This window comes from Bos mutus, chromosome 27 (genome assembly GCF_027580195.1).
Source record: "Bos mutus isolate GX-2022 chromosome 27, NWIPB_WYAK_1.1, whole genome shotgun sequence".
Taxonomy (NCBI): domain Eukaryota; kingdom Metazoa; phylum Chordata; class Mammalia; order Artiodactyla; family Bovidae; genus Bos; species Bos mutus.
In genome coordinates, this window is record NC_091643.1 from 11,513,517 (window position 1) to 11,530,437 (window position 16,921).

The 16,921-nt window shown below is 50.3% G+C and overlaps 1 protein-coding gene across 3 annotated transcripts in view; it reads right to left on the reverse strand.

Moving 5' to 3' along the window:
- Window positions 1-13,704, reverse strand: part of PLEKHA2 (pleckstrin homology domain containing A2) — a 64,482-nt gene extending 50,778 nt beyond the window's left edge. The window contains exons 1-2 of one of the 3 annotated variants that reach the window (XM_070364391.1): window positions 13,477-13,704; window positions 18-181 (exon numbers count right to left, since the gene is read on the reverse strand). In XM_070364391.1, coding sequence (XP_070220492.1) covers window positions 18-158 — 141 coding nt within the window. In that variant the 5' untranslated portion in view covers window positions 159-181; window positions 13,477-13,704. Of the gene's footprint in view, window positions 1-17; window positions 182-13,089; window positions 13,269-13,476 lie in introns of those variants that run through there. The other 2 variants (XM_070364392.1, XM_070364393.1) reach the window with 2 other exon arrangements.
- Between the last annotated feature and the right edge of the window lie 3,217 nt (window positions 13,705-16,921).

Below are 16,921 nucleotides of genomic sequence, written 5' to 3' on the forward strand. Positions count from 1 at the left end.
CCCACGCCACCTCTCACCTGGGGGTTGTCCATGTACCAGAGCAGGCAGTTGGCCTGCGTGTCCAGAATAAAGTACCTCCGCAGAAACTTGCCGCTGTTCTCATTCTCCTCGATGTCCAGAAACCCACAGATTCGGTTCTGCCGATCCACATAAGGCATTCCTGGACTCTGCTCACATCACCCTGCGTGGAAGGAGGGCGGAAAGGAGAGGCTGTGAGAAAGAGGGCGAAGCGGGTGCCTGGCTCTGGCTGACTCACCTCTGCCAGCAGGGAGGCCTGCACCCTCTCCCACGGGCATCCTTCCTTCCCCAGGGCCCCCAACATCCCACCCAACCAGACTCTGGAAACGTCCACCAACTCCGTTCCACAAATGGTCATCAAAATCCATTAACGTGTATTCAACTAACTTCGCTGAGGCTCCACTATGTGCCAGGCAGAGTGCGAAGCATCTTCACACTCACGAAGAGTGTAAGCCCAGACCCTGGGTCAGGGGCTTGAGTTCTATTCCCAGTTCTGGCCCCTAACTGACTGTGTGGCCACAAACTGTCTAACCTTTCCAGGCCTCAGTTTCTGCCTCTGTAAAATGAGGATAATAATGCCCTTATGGCAGAAAGTGAAGAGGAACTAAAAAGCCTCTTGATGAAAGTGAAAGAGGAGAGTGAAAAAGTTGGCTTAAAGCTCAACATTCAGAAAACGAAGATCATGGCATCTGGTCCCATTGCTTCATGGGAAATAGATGGGGAAACAGTGGAAACAGTGTCAGACTTTATTTTGGGGGGGCTCCAAAATCACTGCAGATGGTGATTGCAGCCATAAAATTAAAAGACACTCACTCCTTGGAAGAAAAGTTATGACCAACCTAGGTAGCATATTGAAAAGCAGAGACATTACTTTGCCAACAAAGGTCCATCTAGTCAAGGCTATGGTTTTTCCAGTGATCGTGTATGGATGTGAGAGTTGGACTGTGAAGAAAGCTGAGCACTGAAGAACTGATGCTTTTGAACTGTGATGTTGGAGAAGACTCTTGAGAGTCCCTTGGACTGCAAGGAGATCCAACCAGTCCATCCTAAAGGAGATCAGTACTGGGTGTTCATTGAAAGGACTGATGTTGAAGCTCCAATAGTTCGGCCACCTGGTGCAAAGAACTGACTCATTTGAAAAGACCCTGATGCTGGGAAGGATTGAAGGCAGGAGGAGAAGGGCACAACAGAGGACAAGATGGTTGGATGGCATCACCAACTTGATGAGCATAAGTTTGAGCAAGCTCCAGGAGTTGGTGATGGACAGGGAAGCCTGGCATGCTGCGTCCATGGGGCTGCAAAGAGTCGGACACAACTGAGCGACTGAACTGAATTGAAATGCTCAGCAGACATGAAGCACTGATAAACACTAGGCATTATTATCACTTTTCAGAAAAGCCTTGTAAAGTAGGTCACAACCCAATTTTATATGTAAAGAAAATATCACAGAAAGGACTTAGTGCTCAGTCGTTTCAGTCGTGTCCAACTCTTTCCAACTCTGTGGACTGTAGCCCGCCAGGCTCCTCTGTCCACGGGATTCTCCAAGCAAGAAAACTGGAGTGGGTTGCCATGCCCTTCTCCAGGGGATCTTCCCGACCCAGGGATCAAACCCATGTCTCCAGCATCTCCTGCAATACAGATGGATTCTTTACCGCAGAGCCACCAGGGAAGTCCGGAAAGGACTTAAGCTCCAGTACAAATACTTGGATAAACTCTGCTGGGAATTCAGGTGCAGAGAGCAGCCCCCAGAGGCCTCAGCCCCAGCCTCACTTCCTTCACTTCACTATTCCCCAGAAGCCATTTGCCATTGGAAGAGTGAGGGAGCAGAAGAACATCCATCTGCAAACACCTCCCCTGATTGCAGAACAGGGTCCAGCCATTTGAGACGAGCCGCGCCCTGGGCCTCCCCAATCCTGGCTTCCTCCTGTCTGATTAGCCGAAGTAAAAGCCCTGTTCTCTTCCCCATGAGGATAAGCGCCCTCCAACAGGCAGGCACGTCCCAGCTGAGAGCTCAGCCTACTGCACAAGTGGGATGCAACACCCAGGGGTCAGAAAACCCCACGCGACTGTCAGACCCTCGGGGACGGACGCCACTCACCCCTGGTCCCTCTTGAATAGACACAGGGAACAGACCTGTGGACACAGTGGGGGAAGGAGAGGGTGGGATGAATTGAGAGAATGGCATTGGCTCCAACAAAGCAAAATTCACCCTGACCCAAGCCCCGCCATGGCCCCGAGCCTATGACTAAGCTCAGAGGAGAGATGGCTGGCTTCAGGCCATGCCCTGCAGACCCTGGGTCAGCCTGTGAGCCGAGATGCCACACCCGCAGGCCTCCGGGCCAGGAGGGAAGTCCCACAGGCAGAGACACGCATTCCCAAAAGGTGAGGCGGATTCTAAGGATGTTGATGATGCCGTGATGGACTCTCTAAGGGGCCTTGCGGAGCTGAGAGGCTGTCCCAAGGGAAAAAAATACTCTGCTCACACACCAAGATGCCAGGGAAGAGCGAATCCCAGATTCTAGGTAAGGTCAGGCAGAAACTGGGATGTGGGGCAGACGATTCAGGCAGGAGGCAGACAGGTCAGAGATCTGGTGGTAACTCGGTAAGTAATGATGGGGTACAAAAAATATAGTGGGCAGGGAAACAGGACAAAGACGAAACAGCACAGCTAGAAAGAGAGAGTAAAAGAAGAGATGAGAAAAGGAGAAAAAGTGGAAAGAAGAGGTTTTAGAAGATGACAGAGAAGGAAATAGCAGCACAGTGGCAGAGGGACTCCAAGAGTGGGGGTGGGGGAGATACCCCCTTCCCCGCACACACTGCATCACGTGGTCTGAGGTCCCTGTGGGCAGCTTCCCAAACTAAGCCTCCATCCCAGCCCTAGTCTCACACTGGCCCGGCAGTGGGTTCAGGAAAGGGAGATGAGATGGGCTTTTTAAGCCAACGGTTAGGAACGAACGCCACAAGAGGGACTTCAAGTCTCGCAGACGCCAGGTCAAATGGGCAGAGAGAGGTCAGAGGCTGGTTGGAGAGGAAGTGGATGGATCCCTGAGAAAGGATGCAGCTTCCCCCAGGGAATCAGGGGAACTCAGGAGTCCCGGGCAGAAAGGCTGGGTCAGCCCTGCAGTGAGTGTACACCCATCCCCCAGGAAAGCTCAGCAAATTCCATGATGCCAGCCCGGCCACAGCGACAGACATTCCGGGGGCTTCGGGGCTGTCACCATTCCTGGGACATCTCTAAGAGGAAGGGTATAAACTGCAGCAGATAACACAGTCGACCATTTCTGGGTGCAGCCAATAAGCTGGTAATACTGGCATCTGTCTTCACGCTTCCTTTCCAATATCCCCTCTTTAGCCAACAGGATTAATCAATGTCTTTTACCCAAGTCAGAGGCCAAAGAAGAAACTCTTTCCACCATCAACATTTGTGAACAAGGGGCTGCCCATTTGCATGGATCCAAGGGTGGGCTTTCCCAGTGGCTCAGTTGGTAAAGAATCTGCATGCAATGCAGGAGACCCAGGTTTGATCCTTAGGTCGGGAAGATCCCCTGGAGAAGGGCATGGCAACCCATTCCAGTATTCTTGCCTGGAGAATCCCCATGGATAGAGGAGCCTGGCAGGCTACAGTCCAAGGGGTCACAGAGTCCAGCATCACCGATTGACTAACTATCACTTTTTTCAAGGGAGGGAGAAGACTTACAGGGATCAAAAGGCAAGATAAGAAAAAGAAGAATTTTGGTTACGTATCTCCTGAGTGTGGTTCTAGCCTGGGGAGGCGGCGGAGGGGAGCGAAAAAAAGCTGCTCAGATGTCCTGAGAAGCAGCTGAGTCACAGAGCTCATCATCCTGTGGGAGGTGGGGGTGGTGGGGACGCAGAATGAGCGGCAGGAGAACAAAGCATCACAGAAATGTGGTTGGATCAACCCACGCAGAAGTGACATGCAGACCTGAGGTCCTGAGCCTGGTCCTCTGGCAGCACATCCTCGTCCCAGCCGCTGCTAAGATTTGGTACAGGGCGCCGGCTGCCCCTGGCTCCAAAGCCCCTCTCCCTACCTCTTCAGCCTGCCTCCATCATCAACCAAGTCTCCAGGGGCTGCTCCCCTTTTTCCCACAGAGGCCCCTCAAAGACAATTCACTCTGCCCCCAGCCCCCCACGCCCCTGGCCCAGCCCCAACCATCTGGCCTGGAGGGAAGAAAGAGCCCGAGGTCCATAAGGGGGCAGGACGCCTTGATGAAAATGCACATACTCTCTCCCCTTCAAAACATCCTCTCCAGCTCTCATGATACTGCACAGGTGTAACAGTCTAGTCTGCCCTGTAAACTTTTCATTTTAACCAAGTTCCCCAAAGTAAAAATCATGAGTAAACGGCGACACTGGGAGATACGTCCCAGAGGCTGCACCCCCACATACACACCGTATCCTGGGACCCTCACCCAGACAATGACTGGTCCGATCTCTTGGGACAACAGGGCAAGTATTCTCGGTGTTGGGTCAGACCACCAGGCAGCATTCACTCAGGCCAGCCCCTCCACCTTCAATACCAAGACCACCTAGCAGGGAGCTCAACACACGGAGGACAAACTGTGTGCAGGAAGGGACCTCGGAACACCCCATTCAGTGCCCTCTCTTTCCAAAGCACGCCAACCTCCCTAGCGTTCTCCGTTTGTAGTGCAAAACTCACAATATAACAATGCTGGCATTAAAAAAATCACTCCAGCCAATCGTTTACACTTATGCATGCTTTTTTATGCCCCTATCCACATAATCAACCTTCTTAAAACTTTCAATTATATCATAAACATGTTCCATGTTCCTACCCAGTCTTTATAATCAGTGTTTTTAATGGTTGCATAACATCACTGGACTGGACTTACTATAATTTACTTAAACCATGTCTCCATGATTAGACAGTTAGATGATATCCAATTTTTCTAATGCTAAAATTCATGTTTTTATACATTGTGCTTCTTTTGCACTCGGATACCACATAAATTCCAAGTCATAATAAGACTAGATCATAGGTTATGATCTTTTATAACTCTTGACACCCATTACAAAATTGCTTTCTAAAATTATTTCATCTGTTTACACTGCAGCCAGCAACATATTGTTACATTGCTATAATCCTACATACACTGAATGTTCTTATTTTCAACTGTGGCTAGTTTAAATATATCATGACGCCCAGGGAGGCAGAACATTTTCTCATGTTCGCTTCCTGCTTCATCTTCTTTCCTAGACTTTGTTTAATGCAAATCAAAACTATGTGTGCACACAATCAATTTCTCTTCCTCTCTCTCCCTTTCACACAGACACACACACACACACACACACGTCAAACAAAACCAAAACATGGCTTCACATAATCCAAGTAAGAAAATAGTGGTTCATAATGAAAAGTAAAAGAGGCAAGTTTTACATGATCTAGATGTCTTGTAAGTTCCCAAGTATGTGCTGCAGGTGAAAATATGTTAAATATTTAATTCATGATAAAAGTGAAACTTTAGAAAGAAAGGGACTTTGCATGGAGTTTGCCTACTGATCAGCAGCAGAAAATGAGTTAAATGCCAACCTGGCCTAACCCGAGATTCCTGGCCAACACTTGCCCACTGATGAGATAAAGGTCAGGAGAAGCAGTTAACGGCTGCCCACCTTCCAGTGAGATGAGCGAATCGGGCAACACCCCTGTCCCAAACATCGCTCCACTGCTCCTTCCAGGGCACTGGGCTCCTTCACAGGAGGAGAGTCAAGCCAATAAAATCGTCCCCTAGGAACTGAGGCAACTGACATCTTTATCAGGCTCATTAATATATAACAGATAACTGGGACTTCCCTGGTGGTCCAGACCCACACTCCCAACGCAGGAGTGCTGGGTTCGATCCCTAATCAGGAAACCAGAGGACAGGCGCTGCAACTAGGGCCTGGCATGGCCAAATACATAAATATTTTTTAATTAAAAAAAACATATAATAGATCACTGGGACCAAGACCCCAAGAGAGTAAAATATGTCCCAGCAGAAGACTGATGCACCAGAGTGGGGAAGAAAAGTAAGAAGGCTGAAGCCGGAAACATATGACATCTACTTGAAGACACTGCCTAGAATTTTTACATACCCGGGACAGGAGTGGCAACCTTTCTGGAAAGAAACTTGGCAATATGAAACAAGAGAGCTAAAAACGCTCAGTTTATACCCTCTGACCCAATAATTCTACTTCCAGCATTCCATCCAAGTAAATAAACAAAGATGCAAATACAGATTAAAATAAAAAGATAGCAACTGCAACTGAATTTATAATGACAAAAAGTTGGAAATACCCTGAATGTTCCAATGATTAAGGAATAAGAAGTGACAGGATATTCACATAAGGAAATGCTGCACAATCTTTAAAAAACTATGTTTTCACATAATTTTAAATAAATAAGGGAAAAACCCACCATAAGTTTTAAGATACAATATCACAATTTAGAATATGAACCCAAGGCCTCTAAATATTGTTTTTATATTTCTGTGTTTGGATAGAAAAAGACTGACATCCAGACACTAAAATATTAGCAGCTATTATCCACAGGTCATGGGCAAATTCTATCTACATTTGTATGTTTTTCATATTTTCCAAATTTTTCTACAGGAAATGCATGTTACTTTATTTAGCAGGGAGGAAAGCTATTTAACTCCACACATACCCCCATCCCCAGCATAGAAGTTTTGAAGCTGAGAAAAAATTTCCCAATTCTCCAGAGTCCATAAAGAAGCAAAACCGTGCTTAAATTATAGCTCTCTTGGGACTTCTTGGTGTTTCAGAGTCTTAAATCTAATGAAGCCCTATTCTACCCATCACAACTGCTTAAAAGCTTGGTACCTACCCAGAGGGCTTTGGCGCCCTCCAACCTAGTTGGGTTTCTTACTTCCTATTGCAACCTCCTCTAAGAGAGGCTCTTTCTTTCCCTTGTGGGTTTGGTTCTTTGCTTTCTGGTCTTCATAAAAGGAGCCCCTGTCCTGGGGGGTCAGCTGAAGATTCACAGCCAAGTCAGTGCCTTGCTCCTGCTGGCTGTTACACCCTCTGCGATACAGCCCGCCAAGTGCTCTGGGGAAGGGAAGCAGGGACCCCCAACAAAGACCCCCTCCAGTGGAATTTTCCTTCTTGAAATCTGGGAGATGGGAATGACGTGTTTAAATTAAATGTCTAGACAAATGAATGAAAAGATGGATAAACAGAGTTTTTTAAAGAAAAGCTAAAGAGCTATTAAGTCATGAAAGCTCTGGCTTACTGTACTGGATGTCTTATTTTTAAGATCACGAATTTGGGTTTGAAGATACAGAAAAAAAAAAAAGAGGGAAATAAGGGAAACTCATCTGCCTGATTGGTCTGATACTTCTGAGATAAATACAAAAGACAGAAGTGATAACAGAGATAAAGCCTTAAACGGTACTGGTCCCAGGATGAAATAATCCACTATAATCTCCTGCAGTTCAGAACTGAAAGAAAAAAAATACATTCATCCATCTGTACATTTGGAGATTTTTTCTTTCACGTGACTTGGTGTTAGCAGGACAGAGAATTCCAAGGATTCTCCTTCAGAAAAAAAGTCATGAAGGTGTTTCTTGACATGGAGGGGTAGGGCATGCAGTGAATATGTGCTGTCTTGTCATCCTCCAGGGTGGAAGCTGGGGACAGCAGCATCAGTGGTGAGCGAGAGGGACACCGCAGGAAATTGCTAAACTTCTACAGGAGAAAGTGAATCAGGAAATGACATCAGAGGTCTCAGCAAGGGCTGTAATGAGCAGACAGGAACTGGGGTGTGGAGTTAGAAAATGCTGGGCCAGGCAATCAGAGAGGTCGCCTGTGTTTCAATTCTCCAGCCTGCATCAGGGTGCATTGTGGAGGGCCCAGCAACACTCAGGGGCCCAGTAAAAACACAATAACAGCAATAATAACAACACAAGCAACATCTATTTGGCAACCCAGCCCTGAGACTGGGCCAAAGATTCCAACTTTGAAAGTGTGGGAACATCTATTTCCTATGGCTATAATATCACTGCATTCTGAAACTGTCATAAGAGCACATTCCAAATAGTCTGAGGCTGGAGAATAATGTGCAAGAGAAGGGAATGTCCTGAGAACACGTTCCCAGCGGAAGAACAGGCTGAGGAATGCAGACATCCACAGGAATGGGGAGGGGAGGAAAAGGTGCCCAGTCCCCAATGGACCCGAGAACCCTGAATGGAGGCAAGAAACACTTGAGGAAAGTTTTCAGTGGGGAAAAATTCTGGGGGAAACGCAGAAATGACTGAATACTGATACTGAAAATAACAAAATATTTTACATACTCATGATCTCTCTGAACAACAGCCTCATCTCTGTTCAGAGAAAAAGTGGTTGCTGGATAGAGCTGGCAGGAAGCAAAGGTCTGCCTTTGACTCAAGGTTCCTAACCCCAGGGAATTCACGGCACTGGAAGCAGCCACGGGGTGGGGGGGGGGCTATAAATAGCCTATAGAAACTGAGATCTTTCACTTTCAGAATGTGACAGTCCCCCAGTTAGAAGATTCAACAGTTCAGTTTCGCTGTAGGGCTTCCTAATGGTAGCAGCAAAGAAAGCATCCTTATTTCTCCTAGGTACTAGCCTTTTGCAAGGTGCTGGGAGAGTATTAACAGCCTAAGCCTACTAGTCTAAATGCCCTGGGCTCCATCCCTGGAAGCAGGGAAGAAGGAGGGGCTGGGTGTGGCCCAGAGGATGTGCAGACGACAGCGATCAGTCAGTTAAGAGTGCATCTGATGAAACTCTTGCAAGAAGAGGGCGTGCTGACTTCACCGACGTGCTAGGGTAAAGGGAAAGACCATGGGTCTCAGAGCCAGACAGCCGCGACTTAACTTTCCGGGGTCTGTTTCCTCGTGTGCAAAATGGAGAGAACTGCTGTACCGACTTCAAAGGCTGCCGTGTGGATTAAACGAAATAATGTGTGAAAAGTGCTTAACAGGAGGTCTGGTAAAGACGAAGCACTGGGTAAATGTGTGTGTGGTGTGTGTGTGTGGTTGCATAGGTGTGGAGTGCCTAACAAATAGTATATGACTCCCATCACTAGTTTAAACAGGGCAGACAGCTGCCAGACCGACTCCGCCCCTCCAATATCAGTAAGCAAATCCCACTGGGAAAGCAGTGATGCTGGAATCTCTCACAAGGATTCAAACGAGCTGTCTCGTTTGAATGTTCTGCTCAGAGAACCATCATATTTCTCACCTATAAATTTCTCCAAGAAGTTATTGAAAAAAGTGCAAGAGATCCATGGGATCCATGTGGGCCAGGTCACCTAGCAGGTTCACAGACCCAGGCCTGCAATCGGGTGCCAGGAAAGGGACTCTGGAGCTGCCTCTTGCTCAGCCCGGGGAAGGGGGTGGGGTTGGGGAGGGGGGTATCATAGATGCTCTCTGCAAGTGGACAGCCAAACGGAGTCCGCACTGATGGGAGAGCGAGCCCTCACCTTTGCCCTTTAACTATCGTGTGTCTCAAGGAGAAGGGGACCTCACTTCCCACGCTCTTTATCTCAGCTGGCCAGCAGCACAAAGGTCGAGACCTGAAAGCCTGCTGCCGCCCTGGGCAGTGTGGAAGCTCCTGTCCCACCAGGCATGGATCTCCCCCACCTCCCCGGGAGAGAGAGCCCAATTCAGTCTTTAATCTTCTGCACATCAATTTATCAGTGGGGGTCAAGGGTAAAGAAAAGGCTTCCAGGAGAGTGAGAAGTTATAAAGCCCAAAAGGGTGGATGGTTTTACCAGCAGGGACCAGGGGAGGGGAGAGCAGAGCAACTCAAGATTCGGAGTAAAGGTCAATGGAGTCTTCCAGTTACTGCCCCACCGCACCAATCACCAGCCCCTGTAGACCCATCCCTCCTACCCCATCGCCCCGCCCTGGCCAATTCCCTGGCTCAGTGATGAGCTTGTATCAGACAGAGCTAGCAGTCTTCTCTTGCTGTCACACTACAATATTTGCTCTGCTCTCTTCCTTTCCAAAGTCTAACAGATGGGACCACCAGAGTCCTCTCCAGCTCACCAAGATGCACGGAAAACTGAAAGTAAGGCGGCCCCAAGTGCTCACTCATGCTGACGCTGAAGCTCTAACACTTTGGCCACCTGATGCGAAGAGCCGACTCATTGGAAAAGACCCTGATGCCAGAAAAGATTGAGGGCAGGAGGGGAAAGGGATGACAGAGGATGAGATGGTTGGATGACATCACTGACTCGATGAACATGAGTTTGAGCAAACTCTGGGGGACAGGGAAGCCTGGTGTGCTGCAGTCCATGGGGTTGCAAAGAGTCAGACACGACTGAGCAACTGAACAACAACTGCTGCTCATAGTGGAGGAGTAAAGAGGCAGGGAAAAGCAGCACCCCAGCACCCAGACCATCTTTACCAAACTCCAGGACTATGCCAGCCGGAATAAGCAACACCACCATTTCAGGGAAACCAAAGAGATATTTACTGCACTGGAGCCACAGTGCCATCTAATGTGAGGGGCATCACCCACCTGTCTACCTGCCGCACAAAGAAGACCGGAGATCCACAAAGTGCCCGCTGAATGCACATCTGAAAACCATGCCCCTGCTGATCTGGGCTCCTTAGTGACCCAGCACTTACAGCAAATATCAGGCAAGCCAGCAGGCAGGCTGTTCAGAGGGGCTTGGGTGATGGCGCTGAGGCTTCGCCCTTCTCATTTTTTGCAGAATCTCTCCATAAGCACGCATCAACCAAAAGCAGCATATCTCCAGTATTTATTTTAACCTCGGGGGGAAATACTGGGCTGAGAACAGGTCAGCACACTATGATGACATGACGGGATTTGCAGGCCCCACTTCCTCATACAGAAGAGAGAAGCAAGTGCCAATGGCAAAAGAAAAGAAGGGTTGCAGACTCTCCACCAAAGGGCAGGTGGCTTCTTGATCCACACCCAGGTGATCACCCATCCACCTGTGAAGTGAGCAAGTCTCCCGGCAGTAGGAGTGCCACACACACTTGTCAAAAGCGGGGCTTAGGACTTCCCTGGGGGTCCAGAGGTTAAGAATCCACCTGCCAATGCCGGGGACACAGGTTCGATCCCTGGTCCTGGAAGATCCCACAGGCTGCGGGCCAACCGCATGCTACAACTACTGAGCCTGGGCTCTAGATGCTCCACAAGAAGGGAAGTCACCGCAGTGAGAAGCCCCGTACCACAACAAAGGGTAACCCCGACTCCCAGCAACCCAGTGCAGCCAAAAATAAATAAATAAAATATTTTAAAAATAAAGTATCAGCTATATATTGTCCATATGAGACTTAATTAAAAAAAAAAAAAAGCAGGGCTTACAAAGAGGGCAAAGGGCACTTAGGTCCAAAGGCAACATCCGAGATAAATCCTCACAAACCCGCTTGAACCAGTCCGAGGCACTTTCACACTGCGCTCTCCTCTTCCATTTGGACGGGGCACACAATTCCTGTGCTTGCAGTCAGTCACTCATTCATTCAACAAACATTTACTTAGCACCTAGCAGATGTCATACACCACCAGGCTGGCACAGAGTCTAGACTACAAGCTACGGCCAGTCACCTGCATTCAAGTGGCACACAACAGAGAAGGCTAATATATCTGAAAAAGGATGAAGGTTTTTATTTTAAGCCTCTGGCTTCTTGGGCTTCCCTGGTTGCTCAGTAGTAAAGAATCTGCCTGCCAATACAGGAGACATGGGTTAGATCCCTGGTTGAAGAAGATCCCACATGGCACAGAGCAAGTAAGACCCTGCACCACAACCATTGAGCCTCTGCTCTAGAGCCGGGGAACCGCAACTACTGAAGCCCTGCACCCTAGAGCCAGGACTCCCCAAGGAGAGGGGCCACCGAAATGGGAAGCCAACTAGAAGAGTAGCCACCCCCCACAATCTCCCCCATTGCCTAAACCAGAGGAAAGCCCTGGAAGCAAGGAAGACCTAGCACAAGCAAACATTAATTCCAAAAATTAATTAATTAATTAAAAAAATGTTTTAAAGCCTCTGGCTTCTCAAAGCACTCTGGATCTCTCTATTTTCACAATCTGCACTCTGTTTTAAATACTGGTGGATCTCCTCTGGCCTCCTCAGGTGGTAAGCCCCCTGAAGACAGAGGCTATCTTCTGTTCAGCACCGTCTTTGGTGTCTTAATTACCCAAAAAATACCATTGAATGTAACTGAAATAGAAAACAAACACTACTCTTCCCAGATCTTTGGCCTTACTGTTTCGGAAGGCTCTGCTCCCCAAGAAAGAAAGATGATGAAGCTTCAGAAAGGAGGAAAGCGGGGGGTGGGGCGGGGGGGGAGGGGTGGCTGACTTAGATATATTGAACACAACAGGAGTACAGTGTTGGAACTCCAGCCCAAGCGCACCCACCCCGCGGCAGCCCGAGGCGCCCCCTCCCCCTCCCCCTTCCTCCAGGAGCCACAGCTGGCGTCCCGGTGGAAGGCCTGTCCCCTCCCCCTGCTCCGCTGTTTGCTCTCCTCCGAAAATCCCCATTTGGAGTCCGAAAGAAAGACAGGGGGGTGGGAGGGGCGCGAGAGGAGTTAGAAGGGGAAGATGCACCAAGTAGGAAGGAAACCTCCCCGCGAGGGGCTGGGGGCAGGGCTGGCCTGGGGAGGAGATGTGACCGCCTCGAGAGAGATGGCCCGGCCGCGCCTCCTCTCTGGACGTGTCTGCACACTTTTCGTTCCTACACTGCCTCTCTTTTCTCTTTCCTCTTTTTTTTTTTTTTTTTTTAATTCGATGCATTAACAGTCTTTAGAACTGGAGCAGAAGAGGGAAGCGTGTAAGGTGGAGGGGAAGAAGTTGTTGAGACAGCCAGCCAGACCCCCTCGCCTGCTTTCCCCAATCTAGCACCCCACCTGCATTTTAGGGCCGTTTCCTCCAAATCACCCCAGAGCCCTCAGGTCCAGAAGCCCGAGAGCGCTCGGGCTGAGCCCACTGGGCAGAGGCGGGATCTCCCTGGAGAGGGTTCTAGGCCTGCCACGGAATACGGCTAATAGGGGAAGAGAAAGATGCGTCTCCGAGGCCCCATCCGTGCCCCGGGGGACTTGCCTGGACGTCGTCCGCTTGCCTCCCCTACCTGCAGCCCCGGCAGTCGTTGCAGGGCGGGTACCCCAGCGCCAGAACCCGCCGAGAAGTTTCGCCGCTGCAAACGTGAGAAATCGCAGCTCGGCAGAACACCCGCCCCCACCCAGTCGGCGGCCCCACCCCCGCAGCCCGACCCCTGGCGGCGGCGACCTTGGCCACCCCGGACGCTCCCGAGGGCCGAGGGGGTGGGGGCTACCCTGCGGGCTCCCCGGGGGCCATTGGAGGCGGCCGGGGGCGGTGGCGACCCGCCCCGGGGTCCTGGGTCCGCAGGTGGGCACCCCCCATCCGCTGCCCGGCCTCCCTGCCGGCCCTGGCGGCGCGCGCCCCGGCCGGCGCGGGCGCCCCACTTACCCCGCCGCGCAGGGCCGGGGCTCGGGCAGGGTGCGCGCGTTACATCCGGCTGGAAGCGCCTCTAGGGCCCGCCGGGCCGTCGCTCTCGGGGGGACGGAGGGGACGGGGGGTGGTCTCTGTCGCCGCCAAACTCTCGGGGGCCTCTGGCTCCTCCTGCTCTTCTCCCCCCGAGCCCTCACTCCCTCCTTCTCTCTCGTCTCTCGGCTCTTTTTTCCGGGTTAATTACGTTTCGCATTAAAGCAAAACCCAGCCCCGGATGTGAGTACAAAGCTCCGCCGAGCCCGCCGGGGGAGGAGAGGGGTGCCGGGGCTGCCAGGGGGGCGCGGCCGGGGCGCGGACCTCGCGGGGGCGGGGAGCCCGGCGGCGGCCCCCAAGGCTGGGTGCGGGGATCACCCCCCGCCCACCCTCGCCCTCGCCCGCGGGGGCGGCCGCGCAGGTGGGACGCGGGCCGGGAAGCCAGCCTGGCGGAGGGAGGCCCTGCCTCGGACGCTGGGCAGCAGGTGTCCGAGTGGGAAGGGGACCCGGGGATGAGAGCATCCTTGGGGGAGGGAGGCGAGCCAGAGCGCGGGCTCACTCTTGACTCCATTTCTTCTTCCCCAACCCCCTCCTCCAGAGACTTCAGGCGGTCCTCCGTCGGACCCCGAGTCTTTAGCCATCTGGGACCGCGGGGCTGAGGTTTAGGGTTAGGGTCGAAGCAAGTTATCTCAGCTCTCCCGGGTTGTCATGAATGAGCCCCAGGAGCCCGGTGGGGTCGCACGTTCTAAGGGTGCATAGGGGCTTTCTTCCGAGCGTGGCGCCAAGACGCCCTCCCAGCCCTCGGAGCTGGAGGGTGCTCTGGGGGAAAAAATGGGAAATCGACAAGCAGGTATGACGTCCTATTGCAGAGAGGGACCGAAGAGAACCCAAGGTGCCGGCGCAGCCTCTGCCTTATCTCGTTCGATCCACGCGGCCACCCTATGGGTATCAATCCCCTCCACGATGAGGAAACCGAGAGTCAGAGACGTTAAGTAACTTGCCCTGGGTCCCACGGCTACCAATGGCAGGTCTGTCAGGTTCTGACGCCAGCCTCGCACGGAGAAGACAGATAATTGAAATGTACGCGTTGTCAGGCGCCTAACATTCGAAACCCAGAAACGCGGTGGATTCACCCCGGGATGGAGGACCTGGAGCTGCGATTTCTGGGGATTCGGATGCAGTTGCAGTTGATGAGGTCGGAGTCCTAATTGCAAAGCTTTGACTGAGGGGAGGGCCTAAGAAGACGTCGAGGCTCAAAGTCTGGCTGGGCGGGATTGCCGCAAAGGCTGGTCCGTGACCCAGAGATGCAGGGGAAAGACAGACTGTTAAAAGTCTCTGGGACCTGAGGCAGCAAAGCTTGGAGAAAGGGGTGGGGGCCAGCCAGATGAGCCGGGAGGCAGGCAGGATCAGGCAGAGCACACGCCCCGAAAACACCGGTGATGAAACCACACAAGTTTCCTCTTCCATTTTGATTGCCAAAGCAAAAATGAGCCTCCTCGCTCTCTCAGGTGTGAAAAAAGACTGTTTGCTTTAGAACATTTTGCTTTGAATGAGGAAGGAAAGGGGGACACAAGAGAAAGAGCATTTCCTTTGAAATAAATACATCAACATCTTTTTTTTTGTTGTTTTTTCTGCTCATGAAGATTTTTGCTAGTCACATACATTTCAGGCAAAGCGTATACTCCACAACCAGATGGCCTGGGTCTGAACACCAGCTCTGGAGCTTATTAGCTTTGATCTCAGAGCAAAGTGACAACCTTTCTTGGTCTTATTTTCTACATCTGGATGCTTGCAAAGAATAAATGAATTAACATTTGTAGAATGTTTGGATTACTGCGGAACGTGAGGTAGGTGCTATGAAAATGTTTTTTTAATTTAAAAATTAGATTACGGTTTTCAGCGTGAAAAGGAACAAAATTCCATCCAACTGCCAGCAAATCCAACTGGAACGGACAGTTTCCAGTGGGAGCAATGAGGGAAAAGTCTCCAGTTCCATGGTATGGTTCATATTAAAGCCCATAAAACTCTAGTCCCCCAGGGAGCTTGCCTGAGTCACTCATTCACAGAGCCGCAAATATTTCCTGAGCACTACTGTATTGGATGCCTGGGAGGCAAAGCTCACTGAAAGGATGCAAGTGTCACTCAGAGGCTGAGGCAGCCTTGTATTGCTCCTGGAAGGGCCATGAAAATGGCACACGGTGAGAAAGTACCACCGCATGCACTGGTTCACTTGGGAGGAGGTCCTGGAAGGAGTTGGAAGCAATTCTCAGGAAATAGGCCTGAGAACTGCTATCCAAAAATCTACAAGCAATAAATGCTGGAGAGGGTGTGGAGAAAAGGGAACCCTCTTACACTATTGGTGGGAATGCAAACTAGTACAGCCACTATGGAGAACAGTGTGGAGATTCCTTAAAAAACTGGAAATAGAACTGCCATATGACCCAGCAATCCCACTGCTGGGCATACACACCAAGGAAACCAGAATTGAAAGAGACACGTGTACCCCAATGTTCATCGCAGCACTGTTTACAATAGCCAGGACATGGAAGCAACCTAGATGTCCATCAGCAGATGAATGGAGAAGAAAGCTGTGGTACATATACACAATGGAGTATTACTCAGCCATTAAAAAGAAAACATTTGAATCAGTTCTAATGAGGTGGATGAAACTGGAGCCTATTATACAGAGTGAAGTAAGTCAGAAAGAAAAACACCAATACAGTATACTAACACATATATATGGAATTTAGAAAGATGGTAATGATAACCCTGTATGCGAGATAGCAAAAGAGACACAGATGTATAGAACAGTCTTTTGGACTCTGTGGGAGAGGGCGGGGTGGGATGGTTTGGGAGAATGGCATTGAAACATGTATATTACCATATGTGAAATGAATCACTAGTCCAGGTTGGATGCATAAGACAGGGTGCTCAGGGCTGGTGCACTGGGATGACCCTGAGGGATGGGATGGGGAGGGAGGTGGGAGGGGGGTTCAGGAGGGGGACACATGTACACACATGGAGTATTCATGTCAATGTATGGCAAAACCACTACAATATTGTAAAGTAATTAGCCTCCAACTAAGATAAATAAATTTATATTAAAAAAAAAAAAAAGAAATAGGCCTGAGAAGACCGGGGCAGTTTGACTCCGGTGATAGGCTAGGAGAAGGGTCACTGGTACACTTCCAGTGATGCTTCTCCTTCACTGGGAAGCCCCGTTTACTGCCAGACTTGTCCCTGGCCAGGACCTGGCCCTAGTCTGACTTCTGTATTTCTGGTGCTTCCTCAGAAGACCCCCATCACCTTCTACCATAGAGGCAAAGATGGTCAATTGAGTCTGAGCCCTGCTGTGGTCCATTGACCATCTCTGACACATTTTGAAAATATTTCCATTGACTGATTTTATGAGGTTTTTTTTTCAGTGCAA